Source organism: Cottoperca gobio, chromosome 11 (assembly GCF_900634415.1).
Source record: "Cottoperca gobio chromosome 11, fCotGob3.1, whole genome shotgun sequence".
NCBI classification, from domain to species: domain Eukaryota; kingdom Metazoa; phylum Chordata; class Actinopteri; order Perciformes; family Bovichtidae; genus Cottoperca; species Cottoperca gobio.
In genome coordinates this window covers 1,688,995-1,710,542 of record NC_041365.1, presented here as the reverse complement: position 1 = coordinate 1,710,542, position 21,548 = coordinate 1,688,995, and the positions used below count along the sequence as shown (strand labels likewise).

Sequence of the window (21,548 nt, the reverse complement as noted above, 5' to 3'; positions counted from 1 at the left end):
ATTTATTCCTAATTTTCTGTAAAGAATAGGAATTTATATGGGATTATATTTGTGTCAATAGCAATTGAGCAAAGAATCAAATACAGAACAAAATAACTGAGTGAGTAAAACAATTTGAAACCAAACAAATGACCTCAAAAGTAAAACCTGAGTGTCCCACTTGTGGGTGTTAAACCCTTTAATGAGAGTCAAAAGTGCAATTGAAAAAGAGGTTTCTGTCACGTAAAAGTGGCGGAAATTATAATCAGATTGATCGCTCGTATAGTTTTATGCAGGTTTGACTTTTGAGGTCGTTTTTTGGTTTCAAATTATTTTTATTCATCCTCAATTAATGTTTTTATTTTCAATTTATGTTGAATAATAATGATATATATATTATATATATATATTCGTTTTCTATTTGAAGACAGTGTTGTTTAACAGGAAAGCAAACTCTTCTCTTAAAGCGTGCTTGTCTCTAATTACCTCCAAACCACTTAGTTATACCACATCAGAAAGAGAGTGGGACTAGAGAGCGTGTGATAATGACAAACCACACCCACAAAAACACTCCATCACACCATCAACAACTCAGCAGCTCGCATCCAAATATACCTCCCGTGACCCCCACCCGGCGACCTCCCACTGAACGCCCCTGCTGCACACACGTGCGCTCACATTTTCAAGCACACAGACACGTGCACACACCCCGGCGCTCACTTACTTTCAAAGTCCAGGAAAAAATGTGGACAGTTCTCTAAATCCTTGCCAAGGACCTTAATGAGGTTCCCCATGGCTGGCAACCTGGACGGGAGGAAACAACAAAATGCATAGAGTACGCAGAACCTGGCAACCCGCATGAAAATACACAACATGCACACGGAGAATACGGCAGGCTGTGAGTGTTTTATTCAAACATTTTTTACCCATTTGCACTTCTTCTAATTATTTTCCTTCTGCTCCATCTAATAGTTCCAGAGACATGGCAGTTATAAATGGCACTGATCACAGTTTGCATCCCATCCCTGTATTCCATTAGAGGGGGTCTGAAATCCAGTAGTGAATCATTTAGCTCACTCAACGGGAGTCACTAGAGCTGAGCAGTGGTTTTAATCTATTTACATTACTATAGTAACCTAATAAAAGCTTACTATGCTCGGGCTACTCTCTCCTAATGCTGCACAAGCACAGCAGTCTATGGATACTTTATGACAAGCTCTTTATACTTCATAACCAAAGGCCAGATGCCAGAGCTTTATGAAACCAATGATGCAAGCTTTATCACATTATACTGTTGGTCAAATGGGCAGGATGTATACAGGAATACATGTGTGTGTGTGTGTGTGTGTGTGTGTGTGTGTGTGTGTGTGTGTGTGTGTGTGTGTGTGTGTGTGTGTGTGTGTGTGTGTGTGTGTGTGTGTGTGTGTGTGTGTGTGTGTGTGTGTGTGTGTGTGTTCAGACTGAACAACATGTGTTTCAGCGTTTAAGAGCATGATAGTGGTCGAGCCAGGAAGCGTCAACTCACGCTGATGTTGTTCAAAAATAAGGGCTGGGGGTTTGATCCAATACCAAGTAATACCAAGGCCAGAGCCACCAATTAAAAATATAAAACAGCTTATCATGCAGGGAGGAGCCACGTGTCATGATTTATCTGGTGGATGCATCATTAATAGGATCCTTCTGAATATATTTCCACTGCCGTCAAATATTAAACCTCTTTTTTACTCTTCTCTAATTATTTAATCACACACAGGACTATATTGTGGCACAAGATGATATTAATCCACATACAGTACGCACACAGCAGCAGCAGAGAAGTCATATTCCTGCACAGACTAACGTCCTGACGCTAGTTAGTAGAGTGCATATAGCGTAATGATCATAAACAGATCATGTTTCCAGCTGTACACACTGTTTACATGCACACACACACTTACAGTGTAATCAGATTAAGACAATACTTTGATTTTGATTTGAGTTTGATCAGGTTCTTCTGCGAAATTCTAATTAGCATGTGCTCGTTATTATCAATTTAGATGTAATTGTGTGTGACGATAACTTAATATATGATTTCATCCTGATACAATTCCATTGAAAGATGATAAAATATCATCCTTAACTATCATCCAGCCCTAATGCCAGTATCTAGACTTAAAACTTATATACTTAAGGTATTAACGACTAAAGTTTACACAGTTCATGCTGGAATATTTCCATCTGATTGAATGGTGCAGACATTTCAATAAAGAGCTGGAACAAACAGAATACATATGTGATATTATCAGACAGTATTGAATACCTTAAAGCTACTTAAAGAGGAAATTGAAGAGGATTGAGAGGCCACATGAGCAATCCAATATTCAAAAGAATGACTGTCATCTGTGCGAGTATGAACGCCTTCCTCCTTAATCGTCCCTTCGGTAGCAAAAGGTAAGCAGCTGCCAAGTTTCACTTCCTCTGCCGTATGTGTTTATGTGCTATGTTAGCACACAGCGGAGGCCTATCAGTTCCCCCCTGCAAGACTGATTTATGGTCAGCATTAGCATGTTTACGAGATGCCACCAAGAAGAAGAAAAAAAAAACCGCCTTTTCACTGTTACTCAGCAAGAACGTGTGTTGCAATGCAGCACTGAGGCGCAGACAGAGAGGGGATGGAGTTACACTGGCCCTTCGCTGAGACCGCTCGCTGACATTCTCCGATGTAGCTTATTAAGATGAGAACTGCATCTGCTGTATTATGTGTTTACTCTACCAAATCTGTCGGGAGGCAGAGAAAGATATATTTGCTGAGTCACGGCAAAAGCCTGCGAGCGTCAGTCCAGACGTGTAAAACGCACGCCATCACCTTCCTGACTTTTACACCACCTGCTCTGCACCGACCGCTTTGAATATATGAATAAAAGATTTGCATCTTCAGCCTGACAAGGTGATTGCAAAGGCGAAGAATCAAGCGAAGAATCAATTCTCGAGCCTCACATGAAGCACTGAAACGTGAAAGGCTGTGTGTGTGTGTGTGTGTGTGTGTTACAGGTAGTCGTACACTCTACACACACACACACACACACACACACACACACGTACACACACATACACTGAGTCTACAGCAGCATGTGGTCCATCCTGAGAGCAGCGCTCGCCTGATGGTTGCCAGGATACTGTTGGCCTGGTGATATGGTCTGCTCGTCGCAGCAGAAGATGTGAGCGGGGAAACAGCATCCAGCTCTGCTCACGCACCGGTCAGTGATCTGATGCGTCGATCTTTTAAACAGTCTTTTGTATTAATTGCAGAACACAAACAAAACATTCACCAAGCCTAAAACTACCAGGAAGTCAAGAAACCAACCGACAGCTCTCTCTTCTTACCCTGTTCCCCTACCAGTGATTCGTCTCTTCCTTTATCTTTAGCCTTCAGTCTCTTCAGGTTGTTGTCCTCCCTGCTTGGTGAAATCGTTGCTGTGAGTAAATCCCAGGTTAGCGCGACTCAGAGCGATAGCTGCAGTCCCACGGCACCACTGGTTTCAGAGAGACTGATGTAAACTTCTGCTCTCGCTCTGCCTCTGTGTATCTCTGTCCACTTCACACTTCTCTTTTTCAGCCATCTATTTAAAGGCTTTGTGGTTTTCTCTATTTGGCCTGCGTACTAGATGCTGCTCTTTGTTTTGTGTTTTTCATGCTGTTTGTAGAAGAAGATACTCGGCTGCTTGGCATAAAGAGCATAAGTTATGTTAGACACTGTTTACATTTCTGGCTTTATCGGCCTCGTGTGTGTTTTCAACTCAACTCTTTTTGTTTCTGACGTCAGAATGACTTCCTCAAAAATATCCCCTCAAGCTCTCCTCTCTGCCTCACTTCTCCATTTCACCACTCAGACGCACTCTCCCGGATCCTCTGGCCTCGCCTTGTCACCGAACATCTCTGTCCTGGTGCCGTTCAGTCTCCTGAGTCTCACCCTCAGGTGCCAACAAATCTACGTTTCCTCTTAAAACTACCGTCAATAATCTACATTACCTAAAAGAGCCGATGGACGTATCACAGACTCACTGTTTGGACATTAAGACATTAATTAGGAAGTGTGTTTGGTGGCCACTGGTTGCAGTTACTCTTACACACACACACACACACACACACACACACACACACACACACACACACACACACACACACACACACACACACACACACACAATGTTTGCAGTCAGCCAGAGTGGAAGTGGAGCAAAGTGCTTGTCTTATGCAACTGTGCAGCACACAGCTCTCATCTGTAGTCCGGCAAGAGAAACCAAACCGAGGGGCTCCTCGAGTCTTAATAAAGACACGGCTCGGCTCCCACATGGCGACTGAAAAGCAAACCTGGTCCAGACTGGGAGCCAAGCAAGGCAGAGCGAGGGCCTCCCAAGCTTCCTTTCAGCTCTCACTGAAAGATTCCTCCTGTTACAGCCCGGGAGCTTCACCGCTGTGGATTTACTGAACGGCACCGCTCGTCTTTGCCAAGTCCAACCACTATTAACTCATCAATAATACCATCTGAACGGCCTTTCTCCATCTGCGTGTCTCTAAACCACAGTGATCTCTCTTTCTGTCACACACAGGCTGACTGGGTATTCAGTGGCATGTGAATCAAACCCATACAGCGACTGTACTCTCCACACTCCCATCTCTACCCTTCAGTTTCCTTATGCCCAAATTGCCCATCCCTCTCTCCAGCTCGCTCATACGGTGTTTCTCTGCCGTGTCCTTATTTTTTAGCTTATGTGCTTTTTTTTCTTTGTGCTTTTTTTTTTTTCTCCACTCTTCAATTTTCTGTCCTACCTTTGCTTGTGTTTATCCCTCTGGAACACTTCACTGCATCAACCAGGGCTTGTCAGCTCCACACAGTGGTTACAGCATCAGCACCCACCACCTGACAAAGAGACGGACAGGGAGACAGAGAGAAAGAGAAATTAACATAAAATACATCGTGTACCGTACAGTGTCGGAAAAGCACCGCAGTAACGTTGAAGCGTGAACTGAGTCAACACAAGCAAAGAAAAGAGTCGACAAAGAAAGGGCCGTAAAGGGAAAATTATAAACAAAACATAAAACAGTAATTATGTAATCAGGCTGATGTAATAGTTTTCCTTCGCTGGCCTTTTAGGTGAGGATGTAATTACCCAGCAAGCTTTGTGCTACATCTAAAAATGTTACTATTCTGAACTTTAAACCACTTGGGGACAACAGAAACAAAAGCTGAAAGCAGCAAAGCTCAGACGTCTGGGGATAATTCTCCGAGAGTGTGACACTATGAGCGACCCCCCCTTCAGATTAAAATTATATATTGTATATTATTACAATAAAGAAAAGATTATAGCTGCTTTAAGTGTCCCACGATGTCCCAATGGAGTGATACCAATCTACACAGCACACACACACACACACATGCACACACACACACACACACACACACACACACACACACACACACACACACACGGATTATAGTAACAAACAAAAGATGTAAAGCTTCAATCCAAAATTGGCAGCATTTCACTTCCAGGAGCTAATCTGAGAATTCAGAAGGTGTTACTTTCTTTACCGTTTTTTCACATTTCGATACTGGATTAACCCCTTATCTCATCGTGCGTCTCTCAACACTCCAGCGCTGTCTTACTGGTGTAACTATTAACACGACTGCTGCTGCCTTTGCATCATCGAATCTCATCAAGAGAGAGTGCAAGACAGGAGAGAGGCGGGGGCCTTTGAGGAATAGTTGCCAAGGAAACACAGCCTCTTATTCTCATGGCAACACACAGTCGGGTACTCTTCAGTGTTAGCGATCAGGTGGATTGGATGGCTGGATGGGTATATGGATGGATGCAAATACTCTCCTTGATCTCCAGAGTGTGTTGCACCCCAAAGCATTGACTTTCCTACTTGAGGGGTTGTAAACCAAACCGTTCACTCCTGGAATCTCGTGTCCTTTAACCTTAATTACAGACTTTAATTATTTCTGTGTGTTACGGTAAGAGGTTAAAGTAAATTAAGCTTAATGCTTATTGATCGCTCATTTCAGGGAAAAGGGCAAAGGTCAAGTGCTAAGGTCAAGAGAGGTGACGATTTGAACTTAGAGAGGTTAGCACGTGTGGACAGAGTTCACTTGTTAAAGTCAAATTAACTGGTCACGACTCTGAGTCTCATATGTACCCGCTGAAATATAAATCTCATGTTTCCAACCACAGAGAAGTTGTTTTTATGTTCAGCGTATCATCAATGTAAACCAGCTCCATGCAGCTCGTATCATAAATATTAATGGATCAAATTGAGAGCAGACGTATAATTTTACTCCAGCTTCAGGGCCCTGACAACACACCGTGATGGATTGCTATTTTCAATTCTGTTAATTAGTTGAGTGCTTTAGTTTCCCATTAGAGCTTCATGCCACCTGTTTCTCAGCACTGCTGAATGTGATCCGCACACAAACTTCAACTTCTGTCTCTGTTCTTGTAGCACAGCAGGTGGGTTTGAGATCACGCTCAGTTCATCTCAGCCGCAGTTCAGCTTTAATTCTGCAAAATGGTCAATAACAATAACATGTTATTGATATTGCACATGAGTGAATGAATGAAATGTAAGTTTGTGTGAGGCGGCTTTAAAGTCTAGAGCATACGATTCAACGCGTCCCTGTACGGTTGCGTATGAATTTGTTGTTTCTACATACATTTTGTGAGTTTTAGTCTATATATATATAAAATATATATATAAATGTTTTTTTGTTGTGTCTGTTTGAAGTCTTTAAAGTCAAAACTAATCAATCAGATTCCTGGAAGACTTCATAAGCCCCATCATGAATCAGTGTCCTGCTAATCAAATATTAGACTACTCTGCAGTCTCCAGTGAGCAGACTCTGCGAGAGAAGTCCGGGACATATATATATATATATATATATATATATATATATATATATATATATAAATATATAGTAGATAGATATAGTTGCTTATTCAGAAGAGCAAGAAGCAGAAGAGATGGAGAGAGAGTCTGAGGGTCTGAGGGGGGGGGAAAGAGAGAACAGATATCTGAGTCTGGTACTCAGTTGAACAAATAACGACAACTGCTGATTATTCCTATTCTCACTCTCTATCTTCCACTGGTTCTCAACCTTTCGCCCGCTCTCTCAACACACCCCTCTCTCCACCCCTCTCTCCGCCCCCCGCTCGCTCAAAGCCCCTCTTTTACGCAGGCGTTCATTCACTCATCTTCTCTCCACACACCCTTTCCACCTCTTCCTCTGTTTGTGTGTCTTTTACATCCTCCCTCTGTCCTTTGCTTCTTTGTTCGCCGTATTCTCCCTAAAGGTAGAGATGAGTGCAGGAGGCTGCGGATAAATTATCGGCTCATACTTTGAGAGACAGGAGGGGAAAAGAGGAGGATATAGAGTGAACTAAACACCCACTTAAACTCAGTTAAGCCTCGGTTTTGTTTGTTTGGAGAAAAAGTGAATTATATAATGTACAGTGTTAGTATACCGTACATTGCTGTAAGTAGCATCGTGCTGATGGTGGTGGTGGTGATCTTATACTGGAGGTCAGTGTTGTGGGAGGAGAGGATACGAGAGAAATGAGACAGACAGGAGAGGAGAGGAGGGAGGAGATGAGGAGGAGATGAGAGGAGAGGAGAGGAGGAGAGGAGAGAAATGAGACAGACAGGAGAGGAGAGCAGGGGAGAGCATTGCAGAGGAGAGGAGATAAATGACAGACAGGATAGCAGAGGAGAGGAGAGGAGAGGAGAGAAATGACAGACAGGAGAGCAGAGCAGAGGAGAGGAGAGGAGAGGAGATAAATGACAGACAGGAGAGCAAAGCAGAGGAGAGGAGAGGAGAGGAGAGGAGAGAAATGACAGACAGGAGAGGAGAGGAGAGGAGAGGAGAGGAGAGAAATGACAGACAGGAGAGGAGAGGAGAGGAGAGGAGATAAATGACAGACAGGAGAGGAGAGGAGAGGAGATAAATGACAGACAGGAGAGGAGAGGAGAGGAGAGGAGAGGAGAGGAGATAAATGACAGACAGGAGAGCAGAGCAGAGCAGAGCAGAGGAGAGGATAGGAGAGGAGAAAAAGGGAGAGGAAAATAATTGACAAAGAGGAGAGTGTAATGGGAGGAGGCAGTGTCAAACCCAGTAAGACCATTGCTAAAGATTGACCACCGATTAAATGCTACAACTCAGGCCCACACACACACACACACACACACACACACACACACACACACACGGACACACGGACACACGGACACACATTCATACACAATTATAGATACGGCTGTCCTTTGCTGAGATCAGAAGAGAAGGAGAATCAAAGGGGTGGGTGAGCGTCAGAGGGCAAGGAAGAGATGGAGATGTTAATGGAAGGAGGAGGTTACAATTCTTCAGCATCGCCCCTCCCCCTTCTCTCAGCGTCAAACACACACACACACATACACACACACACACACACTGGCTGAGTCCAGAGCAGTGCACGGTGCCTCATGAAAGGGCGATTGCAAATGAGCATTGTAATTCTGAGCTGCGAGGCTGACAAAGAAAAAGGGGTGGATAGAGTGAGAGACAGAAGAAATGTCAGAGAGATAGGGTATAGCATGTTTAAGCTATACTTGAATCCATTTTCATTGTGTAACATGCAGTGTGATCATTCTTTTTGGTTGAAATAAAGAACTGGAGCAGCAACTGAAGGATTTCGAGGCTTAGAAGTGGATACAAACCGAGCTCTAATGTCTCTATTGTGTCAATATAAGGGTTTATATGCATTATTGGTTTAAACAGTATCCGGTTTTTGAAACTGTCTAACATGAGAGATTCTTGGTCATATAATTCAGTTTCTTTTCTTTTCTCCACCACACAGATTAATAAATACCTTATATTTAATGTAGTCATTAATATTTGATTAACACAATTTGACTCAGGCGCTGTTTTGTTGGAAAAATCACAGCTTTCAATTGCAGTTTTAAGAAGAGCTTCCTCTCTGTGCGTCGGCTGTCGGGACCAATGGATGTGCGGTGAGCGCTTGTTATCTTTATTTTGTGATGTTGGATGCCAATTAGCTGCGATCAAAAGGGAGCGCTATAGGAACTTCGGGGTCTACACGTACTCGCATGAGGGCTTGTGACGTGTGTGTGTGTGCATACTTGTGTTGCACCCCCCCCCCCCCCCCCCTTTCCTTGTCCTTCCTTGATCCCCTGCTATCTGTAAACAACGAGAGCGGCGATATTTGTCTTGCCAGCCACTCTACACACTGCTTTATATGGGGCAGTGTGTTTGTTTACATGATACAAGTGTGTGTGTGTGTGTGTGTGTGTGTGTGACACATGTGTGCATTATGTGTGTTAGTGTGCATTTTCATTGTATTCAATTAACTTACACTGAGCTGGTTTGACTTGAATTAAATTAAACTAGACGTGTGTGTGTGTGTGTGTGTGTGTGTGTGTGTGTGTGTGTGTGTGTGTGTGTGTGTGTGTGTGTGTGTGTGTGTGTGTGTGTGTGTGTGTGTGTGTGTGTTAGTGTAAAGCAGCAAGTGAAAAACAAGGAGTACTATAAAACGGTACATAAAGGCTGTTTTGTGATTCTCCTTCACTCTTTCAGTCCATTCATTGTCTGTCTGCCCGTCTTTCTGTCTGTCCACTTCCCCGCCTACTTCTCCGCTTCAGCCTGCACATCAGCCATTTTTCTCTTCTCTAACACAATTATATGTTTTGTTCGAATCTAAATTCCTACTCCTACTCTCTCATTCAGTTTCTTTCTGTTGCTCTGTAAGCTGTTTCAACTCCAAGATTCTTTTGGCTTTCTTCACCTTTATTGGACAAAAGCTGATCGTACAGACACAGAAATCAAACCTGGCACGAGAGTGTATGACAACAAAGTTGCCCAGGGCAGGATCACGTTGTGGTATGAGTCTAAAACCCCAAGCCACCCTGCTTACAAATCCTTAGTAGGTTTTAAGTCTGTAGTGTGCACACACTGGGAACATGCAGAAATAGAAAAGAAAGCTGCAGGTTGATCTTGGGAAACAAATCTTATCTATCCAATCAGATCTTTGTAGTCGGGACCGAGACTTCCTCTTCCTCCGCCAGAGCCTCAAAAATGAATGCAGAATAATTGGCACAGAATTGTCAACGTGCATGGACAAGGTCAACGCAGCTGCACCGGTTGTCGCAAGCACACTCAAACTTGAATTGGCAAAAGTCTAAAAGTTAACCACTCCTGGCCCCCGATATCACAGCTGACAGAAAATAATGTCAGCTTCACAGATTTTAATATTATCAGCAAAAACATGTGTGTATGTAGTGCATACTGTATACTACTACATAGAGTGGAATTGGGACACAGTCAGCTGCAGCACATGACCACAGAGGATGAATGAACGGGTTGACCTCTGACACCAGCGTGACCTAGAATCTATTTACAGCTCTGTGTGTCTAAGCAGTCGACCCTCTACATACCGGGAAGAGCCAGCATGTCCTTGACGGAGGCGATGCTCCATCGCACTGCTGCAGTGTGTCTTACATGGCAAGAGGATGCAGTGTTAGACTATTCCCGGTCCCACTGGGTGGGGCAGACTAGCAGCAGCGGCTCTCAAATATAGGAAATTGGCTGGCATGTAATGTATGGGCTCAAGCTGACGCAGGGAAATACAAGTAATTGATGGGACAGGGTGAGAATGAACAAAACAAAAAAGACGATTTAGGACGTGTTTGTGAATCCCTTGTGTGAAAGTTTGAGATCTTGGCTGTTTTTGTGGTTTATTTCTGTCCAGTGATACATGCCTATTCTTTCTTTTGTTGTTTGATGCAAAAATAACATATACAGTAGATTAATCCTGGCTCAAGCTGAACTAATTAGTGAGCCTGTGTGTGTGTGTGTGTGTGTGTGTGTGTGTGTGTGTGTAAGTGTGTGTGTGCGTGTGTGTGTGTGTGTGTGTTCGGGTGCACAAAAAGGGAAAAAAGGATTGTGTATCGTCTCACAACCCTGATCAAACACTGAACACATGCATGGTTGCCAGCACCCTAGTGTGCCCCAAGGCAGATCTGGCACACACACGCACACACACGCACACACACACACACGCACACACACGCACACACACGCACACACACACACACACGCACACACACGCACACACACACACACAGCAACATGCTAAGACTACACCGACAGTGATGATAATGAAATGAGAATTGACCGTCACTAAGCCCCACCCTCCTTGGTTGCTGTCAAGTGTTCTGTTCTTGCCCGACACAAGCAGTTTACAATGATAACGATGATAAGTCGAATTTTGTTGTCATTTTTTAAAACTTTATCATCATCATCACCAGTTGATCCTTTGGATAAGACAAGGAAATGAAGGAGCAGCATTGTGTGTGTGCTGCAGGGTAGAGCTAGTTTAGATACAGTACAGTGTAATAAGGGAACAATAAGTTCACTCTGACATGACCCTGTGTGTTTGCTCATTTTACAAAGAGACATACTTGGACGAGCAACAAAGAGGTTGTGGTGGTTATATTTATGCTTTATTGGCAGGGTTTTCTAAAGATATGCCTCACTTTTAACTTTATAAAACCAAAAGGCTTTGAGGATAATAACTGATTGATGTGTTCCTGTATGAAACGCTGTCCTGTACTGTTGTCTGCAGTTACTGGAGTGTCAAATCCAATAGAGAGCACGACAACACTGGGTCAAGACTTCCTCTTTATTGCGCTGCTCATTGTTTGAAGTCCAATTAGTAACTTGAGACACGAGCATGGAGTTGCAGTTGAGAGACGACATCTACAACCGAACTGGTTTACACTCAACTAACAGTTTATTCTTTAGCTAACATTAAGCGTAATCATCCTCGGATGATAGTTGATGGGTTCTGAGATTGCATTTCGGCCAATGTCTTACGCTTCTTTTGCTCTCCAGTCTCCACACGGACTGTTTACCTGCATTCAACCAAAGCACGCTCAAACATGACTGTCGATACTACTCGAACTACAAACTGACACCAGCTTCCAATACTAAGATCGTGTCTTGTTGCATCTGAATGCAGATTTACAGAGATTACTGTAAACATGTCAGAGGTACGCCCCTCCTCAAGGGGGCGACTGAAGAATCCCAGGGAAGACATCTGCGCCTACGAGGGGTCAACCGGACCTGACCCCAGCCAACCAATGGAGCCGAGAGACAGTAACTGCTTCAATGTGGTCTGTGTAGGTCTATCTAGAGCTTGATAGACCTGCTGCACCTTGTTGGAGTCACTAAGCTATCGCTGTTTGGGCTTTTAGCGAACAGACAACTGTAAAGAAGATTTAACCGAGAGACTGTGACACTAAATGCACTCGGTCCTTCCTATCAGATAGTCAAAGTGTTCCTCTCTCATGTAAGTTTAGTTACCTCAAACCTCAGTAACTAAACAGTCAGATATCATCCAGCTGGAGCTTTGATTGGGATACCATTGCTAAGTAGATAATTTGCCTCTGCACATTGATTGCAATACCGTCTCTCTTCCCGCTCTGCTCTCTTTAGCCTTCCATCGGCCTAAATCAGCCTCACCTTCCCATTGAATTGCTGTTATTGATCTTAAATATGACCAGAGGGTGGGCATTTGGGCTGTTCATTGACGTTAGTGGACATAAATTGATCTGATCAACAGACAACAGGCCATGATACTGTAGGAAGTCCACAGAGAGCAGATCTGAAGTAATCTGATTACATCCAGAAATTCATCCTTTTCTTTTAATTGCCAGAGAAGGACAAGTCATGTCCGGTTAGAAGTGGACTCACAGAGGCACGAGAGGATTCACTGTGGCCCGTCTCCGTGTCTTACTAGATGTCATATCACACATTTCAAAGAGTTTCAGCAGGACGCCCGTAACAAGGATGATAACAGAGTTTAATAAGACTTTGCAGTAGTTTCCACGAGTGCCATCCAACATGGAGAGTTAGGTAATGTGATCAAAGAGTTATCAGATCGTGGCTCCCTTGTCACTGTGAATTAAAGTCTCCTAAATCTATTTCCTCACTGGTTCAGTGGGTTACTTCACAGACATGTGTTAGATTAAAGAATCCTTTATTCAAAACAAGTGGGATGGAGCGTTAGAGAAGTTTCTGTTGAATCACCTTTTCTTGAATCAAATTTTGTAGGTTTGTTGTTCCTTTTTGTTTAATATACTAATAATTTCCAGTCTTTATGCTAAGCTATGCTAACCAGCTGCTGACTGAAACCCTATATTTAACTGACATTGATATTTTCATCTAACTCTTAGCAAGAAAGGGAATCAGCACATTTCCCAAAATATTGCGCTATTGTTTTAAGACATCTTTAGATTGCAGGACTGAATTTTTTGCAGAGGCAACATCCATCTTTTTCTCTGACAAAGTACTGAATATACCTTTCGCATAAATATAACCTTCTGCATGCAAAATCAGGACCCTCCGTCTCGCCACCCTGTGCCCCTTTAACAGGATCATCTCTGCTCTGAGGGAGTAATCCCTGATTTCTGACAGTACTGCTTTAAAAACCACGGGATTACCAGGCAGGTGACGACGGATCACATATGAAACTTCTAATTATCTTAACCGTGACTACTATATTAGTCTCTTCCGACCTCTAAACTTCCAATGAAAACAAAAGGACCATCAACAGCAAGGGTGAAAGCTCGAGCGCCAGATGTTTGAGTGACAGATGTTACTGCTGGACAGATGGGGCGGCCAGTCAACAGGATTAAGAGTGTTTAGATTAGATGTGGATTGTCAGGCATTTTGGGAGGAAATCAGTTTGGCCTCATGGACAAACATATGGATGATGTTGTTATTTGAATCAAAGGATTGAATGGTTGTCCAACAACTTGTTCCTGGCATCATAATACATCCCTGGAAGTCCGTCTGATAAACTTTGCTAAGTGAGAAAGAGCAATAATCCACCATTGAATCATACGCCATGATCAAGGATGGTTTGAGTTCACAGAAACACACGTTGTAGCACACGCTGTCCCATTAGCGTCTATTCAGAGTCTAAATGTTTTGACAAAACACTTATTTTTGTCATGAACCATGACACTTTGGAGTAGCTGCACACATTTCCGTGTCATTTCACATGTCACTCATCTGCCTTATTCATAGACTGTCGGTCGTGGGGGTTTTTCTGCGACCTCAGCCATGTCGGGTTCAGTGAAGGCCGTGAGAGATCATTACACGTTATTACACCTGATGTTGAAAGTGCTTCGAAGGTTAGAAAATCCAGCGAGACGCAACAAACATTATCGTTTTCTAACCTCACATACTCCCATCCTCTACTCCCAGTCCCACACCGACACGCTGCAGCCATAACATTACACGCATCTGTAGCGTGAAATACATGTCATCACGGGAATATATAGCGGAGCTGTGAACCTGGGGTAATTGCAGTTATGACAGGAATAGCTGTTCATATTGTCAAGGAGAAAACAGAGAAATCCACCATGACACCCCCAACCCCCGTTCCTGTCAACCGCCTTGTCAAACCTGATGCTCCTGACACATGCTAAGGCTACCTAATAAGATGCTGCGCCTCGTATGGACAGAGGAAATAGGACATTGTGAGAGCACTAAATCTTCTGCAAGACATCAGGACACGCTGTCAACATCATTTTGCGGTGAGCATTTTGACCAGTTGAGGGAGAAGGAAGTGACAGAAGGTGATGAGACTGACTAAATACTGAGAGCAGAGGATGAATTGATGAGTTACTGAGCGAGAGAGAAGAATAGAGAGCGTCGCACGAGGAGGGATACTGACACACAGAGAAAGAAAGAGGAGAGAAGAGGAGGTGTGAGACAAAGAGTGACAGAGAAGAAGCGAGGAGAGAGGAGGAAATGCAGACGGGTATGTTTCTATGGGCGCTCAGGAAAGATTTGGAATGAGGGAATCTTGCATCATCGCGGCGGGCCAATGAAAAGGCTCGGGTAAAATGTTCAAAGGGAGTGTCCTAGCAACAGCAGAGTAAATACCATCGCAGCCTCCGTTCCATCTTAGACCAGGAAAAAAAACCCTACACACACATTGATTAACACACTCAGAGCACACACACCGTGGCTGTTTCAGAGCAAGTGAATGGGCTATAATCTGCATATCCTGATTCATGACCCCACAGTGTAACAGGAACCTTTGTATCACTCGCTGTGTGTAAGCACGCTTCGCATGACAGTAATAAATTATGACAAGCATCAAACATGTATTTTATCTATTCATGGATACATATAGACAAGATTTATGATTTATTTAACCAGCACAGTCCCTCGGAGAATATTAATTTATTTTTCAGGGGAGACTGAGCCAAGGCAGGCAGAAGCATAAACAACAACACATAAGTTACACACAGAAAACACAATAAGAGACACAAATAAGAGCCAAATGAGGATTATGATTATAATATTCAGTAATTTATGAATATGACATGTTTGTGTGTACATATTTACATAGACACGGGAACATTTGGCAAACTTCTCCATGTATATATGTATGTATACCTGTATACAGAGTGTGTGTGTGTGTGTGTGTGTGTGTGTGTGTGTGTGTGTGTGTGTGTGTGTGTGTGTGTGTGTGTGTGTGTGTGTGTGTGTGTGTGTGTGTGTGTGATGAAAGTCAACATGGCAGTAAATCATCATTTAATCTACTCGTATGGATTATAACCAGAGTCAGTAGATTACGGAGGGATAGACAGGGACCAGATCTCTCACTTACACACCTCTCCTGTCTGTTTCTCCACCCATACACACTCAAACACCCACCGTACCTCATCATGCTTTCTCTTCCTCACTATTAATCCATCTCTCCATTCCACAGCATCGCTCCCTCATTCCCCCCACGCACACAAAGAAGACCTGCAGAGTCACACGGTAGCTTCACCCTCTCCACTCTCCCGCTCCTTTCCAATGTACACCCGTTCCTCCACCCGTAATGTGTCACATTTGAAAAGAACGAAACGCTCCTGAAAAGCCTTAACCCTCATTCATCCATCCCTCCATTCAGCTTTTTTTCCCCCCCTCCCTCCCTCCTTCCTTCCCTCCTCCCTGTTTTCCACTCTTAGTCGCATGCATCCACCCCTTCTGATCAGCAGTGCAATCTGGGGCTATTGTTTTTAGCAGGCTGTTTGCACAAGCGCACACACACACACCTCAAACACCTACCTCACTGTATTAAAATCGTACTTCTTTCGTAGTGATGCTAATAATTCCTGGTATAATGCATGTGTGATGATGGAGCTGAAAAGGCGAGTTTGACATGCAATCTACCCACATTGTTCCCAGAACACTCCAGTGCATCAGTGTGATATATGATGCATGTGCAGTGATGGTTCTAGGTCACATATGTCCTGTGACCAAAACCATCATCCATCACACGATAACACACATAAGCATTTGTGGACTCTGTATTCTCCCGATGGATTCGCTGCTAATACACAGAGGAAGAAAGGGTCTTTGCTTAGGTGTGCGTGTGCGTGTGCGTGTGCGACTGTGGCAGTGACCGTACCGCTCTGGCTAAGCACTGCAGTGAAAGAGGACAAGCCCCAGTTGACCAGCCGCTACGGGGGTCGGGCCAAATTTAACGCTCCCTCCCCTGCTCCCGGGATCCTGACCCACGCTAGTCCTCCACATCCAGTCCTCCCACCCACAGGCACGAGCGCCATTCTCTCCGCCAAACCACCCTCGAAAACCAAGCACCAGGCAGCCACCAGTCTAACCCACGTCCATCCTCCAGCCTCAGCCTCCATCTCCAGCGAAGCCAAGCTCGCAGCCTCTCTTTTAGGTGAAGGGTGGGACTGTAAGGCCCCTTTGTACTAAACGGATCGAGCAATTTGAAAGATAAAACGAAGAGAGCGTTGGCTCAGCTTACCGGCTGGGCGTGCGGGAGGGGAGGATGATGCCTCTGACTCTGCTCTTCCTTCCTTCTCTCTGGACCGAGGGTGAAACACAGATGGATGCAGGGAACAAAAGAGACACAAAAAAAAGAGACAAACCAGCCGCCGGTGGCTCGTGAGAGAATGAAGCAAGAAGACAGAGGGTGCAAAAAAAAGAGGATAAAAAGTCCTTGTGTTGCTTTTCTCTGTCTTCGTTAGAGAGGCTCCTTTATCCTTGTGAGCCAGAGGGCTGTGGATTCACCTAAACACTGAGCACACGCACTGCCTCACGCCACACCGCCCTCCCTCTTCCTCTCTCTCTCTCTCTGCACTAAAGACAGCAGCTGTTGGTCTATGAGAAATAGAACGCCATGTCCCCCTCCCTCTCCCCTTCTCCGCCTACCACAAAGACCCCCACCACACACACACACTCACACACACACACACACACACACACACACACACACATTCAGCATGTCCTCACAACACCCCCTCCCCCTTTGACTAACATCTACCACTAGCCTGCTGGCAATAAGAGGAGGGGGAACCACTCTCTGTGTGTGTGTGTGTGCGTGTGTGTGTGTGTGTGTGTGTGTGTGTGTGTGTGTGTGTGTGTGTGTGTGTGTGTGGTGCAGAGCAGAGTTGTAATGTGTTTGACATTGTTTCAGTAGCATAATGACTTTTTTCTGTCCACACGGTGTGAAAGTGAATCATAGTGAATAAGGATGTGCAGCAGGGTATTTTTGCAAACTGTGTGGGTGACTGCCGAGCATCACTTGCTTCTGTGCTGCAGAAAGGGAAATAAATTCACTTTATTTGTGGTTAGAAGCAGCGCGAGTGCGAGGCTGTTTATATTTACTGAAAAAAACGCACAGCGCTGAGCAACCATGGGCATAAAGGAGGTGACATTTATGAAATGTTCATGATAACAGGTTAAGTAGCTAGTGTGTGTGTGTGTGTGTGTGTGTGTGTGTGTGTGTGTGTGTGTGTGTGTGTGTGTGTGTGTGTGTGTGTTTCCCGTTACCTCTCAGTCCTTGTCATTCAGTTAAATTTTGGTATGGTGAAAACTCCCGTTAGGGACCCTTACTTCAGGGTCGCTGGCCTGAAGTAAGGGCATGATTAAATGAGCCATGGCTAAATTGTCCCTCTATGTACTGTGTGTGTGTGTGTTGTGTGTGTGTGTGCGTGTGTGTGTGTGTGTGTGTGCGTGTGTGAGGGTGGGACAGAGTATCTATTGTCTGGTGGTCTTGTACCCACACCAGTGCTGGCCACCGGGGAACTGGATCAGCGTAGAAGAGTTGAAAGGTCACATGCTGCCGTGCAACACTCAACCACAGTTTGTATTGCAGCCACATTTAGGGTAGAATCAGGTTAGGGAGACCTGGAGACCTTTTATAATCAGGTTACGTGAGTGTATTTGGGGACTGTGAGAGCAGTCCAGTGGATGAACTCTTCCCACTGCGGACGTTATTAATATGTGAACAGGTTGTTTGGTCAAATGAGACACTCGCGGTCTGAGTGTGACAAGCTTAAAGTAATACTTGTGTGAGCACACGACTGGATAAATGAGACTTGGATTAAAGTGCTCGAGTTGTGTGAGTAGTTTTTTGTTTTGATGTAGTGTTGCTGTTGTTAAACGCGGCCCCCATTTACTTCAATTATTCAAAACCTTTCTCCGTTTTTGGAGTCTTAGCTCATCGTGGAGGCATGCGAGAAATACGAAGTTTTCTTGAAGAATTGAAGGTAACACGGGGGGGGGGGGGGGAGTAATTCATGTACAAATGATCAGTTTGTGGGCAAATGATTCCCTTTAAAGATGCAATCAGACATCGAATGCCTCTCATCGCACTTGTATTGAAAAGTTACTTTTAAAACACAACGTTGGAAGAAATAGAAACTACTTTGAGGTTCACACAGAGTTTGTGAAATCATCCGTGCAGGCACCAACTGTCACCAACACCGCACGAGCAGAGTCGAAAATAAGCACGAGCGCTAATGTGGTTAGTGACTAACTGTATATGGCGATGTGTTATATAGATATATAGATATATAGATAGCGGGCATGCTAGTAGCTAATAATAGCATTATTTAGATTAGATGAGTGCATGCTGAGAGTTAGCTAGTAGCTCCTCACACTGATTAAATATTAATGTTAAATATGAAGTTAATTGTTTGAGCTGTGGACTAGGGGTAGGATCTGTATACTTCTTCCTACTAAACATGCACAAACACATACAGATGTGCATATTAATTCAGTTCAGATGGAACATATGGTGCTGAGAATGTGAGACAACGGCCGCTCAGTGCAGTCTAAACCGGAGGAAGAGTTTAATGTCTAACAATAAATATGTCTCTTCCTGTTTTTGTGGTTTTGTCTGAGAAGTGGATCTTCTGACTGCTACTTTCACAAACACTACTTACTAAACTGACTTCTTACGGGTCGCTTGCGATCACGTGCAAACATTAAACACAGTTGTGTTTTTACCTCGACTTCCCTGTGATGATGCATATTCACTCTGCAGACATTAGCTTGTATTACACATTAATTAAATATGTAAAATACATATTAGATACATTCAGCCACTGCATACATGCACACATATTTAACTCAAAAAAAAAGTAGACTCCTTGTACCAGAATGCACCTGCACCATCTGTAGTCCGTGACAGAGGAAGAGAAGCGCAGAAACATGGAAGTGGTGCTGCAGTCGTTGACACCCTCCTGTTAGCTGGCAACTGAGCGTCACCGAGACGAAACGGGAGATCAAAGATAAAGCAGAGAGCGCTTCATTTTGTTGTGATGCGAGAGTGTTTTAGCTTTTTATCTGACACACGCTGGGAGACTTTCTCGCCACAGGGATGTCAGATGAGGCTGAGGAGGAGAACCATGAGTCACTTGGAGGTTATTAAAAAAGCTGGCGTGAGATCTCTGTTGTTTTTAGTTACTGTGTCTGGATCCCCAAACGTGGAGTCACCACCAAAACAAATGTTGTGATCCAGACAAAAGACAGTAGGTTTGCACCCATCTGCTGAGTGAAGCGCTCCTGGGGATGTATCCTGACATGTGAGGCTTCGGCAGCTCATAAATGGTGACATCTGTTGGTTTTGGTGCACTTTTACACATGATGGCCTGAGCGTCCTGCGGGGCGTTATGACTGTGTGACCAAACTGACGCATTGTGCCTCACACAGGAAGCAAACAAATGTCCCCTTGTGTTTGTTCAGATCCTTTTATTTGTTCTTGTTTTGTTTGAACGCATTGATTCCTTATTTTTTCTTTGTTTAAGAGAAAATACAAAGATTATAAAAAAAACTATTTGTACAAATTGTTTGTCCAACGCCAGGAAACAGTTTTTAAACACACAAAGTTGTGACAATACTAAAGAATCGGACACACACCTCTTATTAAGTGTGATTCATCATCCAGCACAGTTACAGAACATATGGTGTTATATAATATATGAGACTTTGCTTTACCAATACGATCAATAATGCCTTTCTAATTTCTTCTTTTGAAAACAACTCCAACACAGACTGAGATCATTTATTTATGCAGAGCATCCGAATCTGGAAGGCTTTCAAACAATTAAATACTCCAGTTTCACAGTTGTAGCAAGCATGGCCGCCCCTAATGACTCAAACATTGCGCGGGACCAGATGTTCTCTTCGAAACAAGCGAGAGGGCAGGGAGGCTTTTTGCCTGTTGTCTGTGAAGAAAACATCACCTTTGATGTGAGGCCTCGTCTTGAACCCTCCTGACCAACTGAACTCTGGCTAACAGACAAATTGTTCACATCTCACCACACCGTGAAATTCAATTCTGCATGCTGTCGAGGGGAGACTCACATTAGTGTCTTTCTGTGTGTGTGTGTGTGTGTGTGTGTGTGTGTGTGTGTGTGTGTGTGTGTGTGTGTGTGTGTGTGTGTGTGTGTGTGTGTGTGTGTGTGTGTGTGTGTGTGTGTGCCAGATTGAAGAGCAGATACTGCCGACCCCGGCTGAGACACATGATCATCACCTGCTCTGAAAGACGGCGGCTCTGCAATGAGGGAGACCAAAATGAATAAATAACTTGTATCCAAGGATACTGATGGAGGATGGTGAGTAAGACAATTTGCATAAGCTTTAGGGAAGGTTTGCCTCCACACAAACCTGCTGTATACAGTCCTTTACTACCTGCATATGAATGAATGATCGCTAAGCCGCTCATTAACTTGGGTTAAGTCTCTGTTTCACGTCCTCTGATAACTGTAATACTCTAAAGTTCTCTTTACACATCATATCGGCTCCGAGGCTTCAGTTTGATTGTCCACTTTGATTAAACGCTGAATAAGACGACGTTCTCTCTTTTCAAGACCTGCAATATGGGAAAGTTCAAGACTGAAATATTAATACCTGAGCATTATTGCCAACCAGCACCTTGGATTATTCATACAGTATAGTGTCTATTATTTTTTAGGTCAGTTGTCCCATCCTGCTTGCAGTTGCATGAATGGCAGAGACTGCCTGTGGTGTGTGTGAGCCTGTCCTCAGATGAGTTTAGTCTTTATAAAGGCAAGGCTTTATGAATTATGAGGAGAAGTAAAGTGCACCAGTGCCGTTAAGGTGAAACACGGTGAAAGTGAAAATCAAAGCAACGGATTTTATACAGAAATGTCATCATCAACGTGAGCTAACGTTAGCCACCATCAGCTACGTC

General features: G+C 43.9%; 1 protein-coding gene across 6 annotated transcripts in view; it reads right to left on the bottom strand.

Annotated features, from left to right (window-relative positions):
* The window catches only part of fam49al (family with sequence similarity 49 member A, like), a 31,854-nt gene that overhangs the window by 9,400 nt on the left and 906 nt on the right, over window positions 1-21,548 (bottom strand). The window contains exons 1-3 of one of the 6 annotated variants that reach the window (XM_029442644.1): window positions 16,851-17,194; window positions 4,789-4,879; window positions 704-783 (exon numbers count right to left, since the gene is read on the bottom strand). In XM_029442644.1, the coding sequence (XP_029298504.1) occupies window positions 704-773 (70 nt within the window). In that variant the 5' untranslated portion in view covers window positions 774-783; window positions 4,789-4,879; window positions 16,851-17,194. Of the gene's footprint in view, window positions 1-703; window positions 784-3,342; window positions 3,538-4,788; window positions 4,880-16,850; window positions 17,196-21,548 lie in introns of those variants that run through there. The other 5 variants (XM_029442645.1, XM_029442641.1, XM_029442646.1 and 2 more) reach the window with 5 other exon arrangements.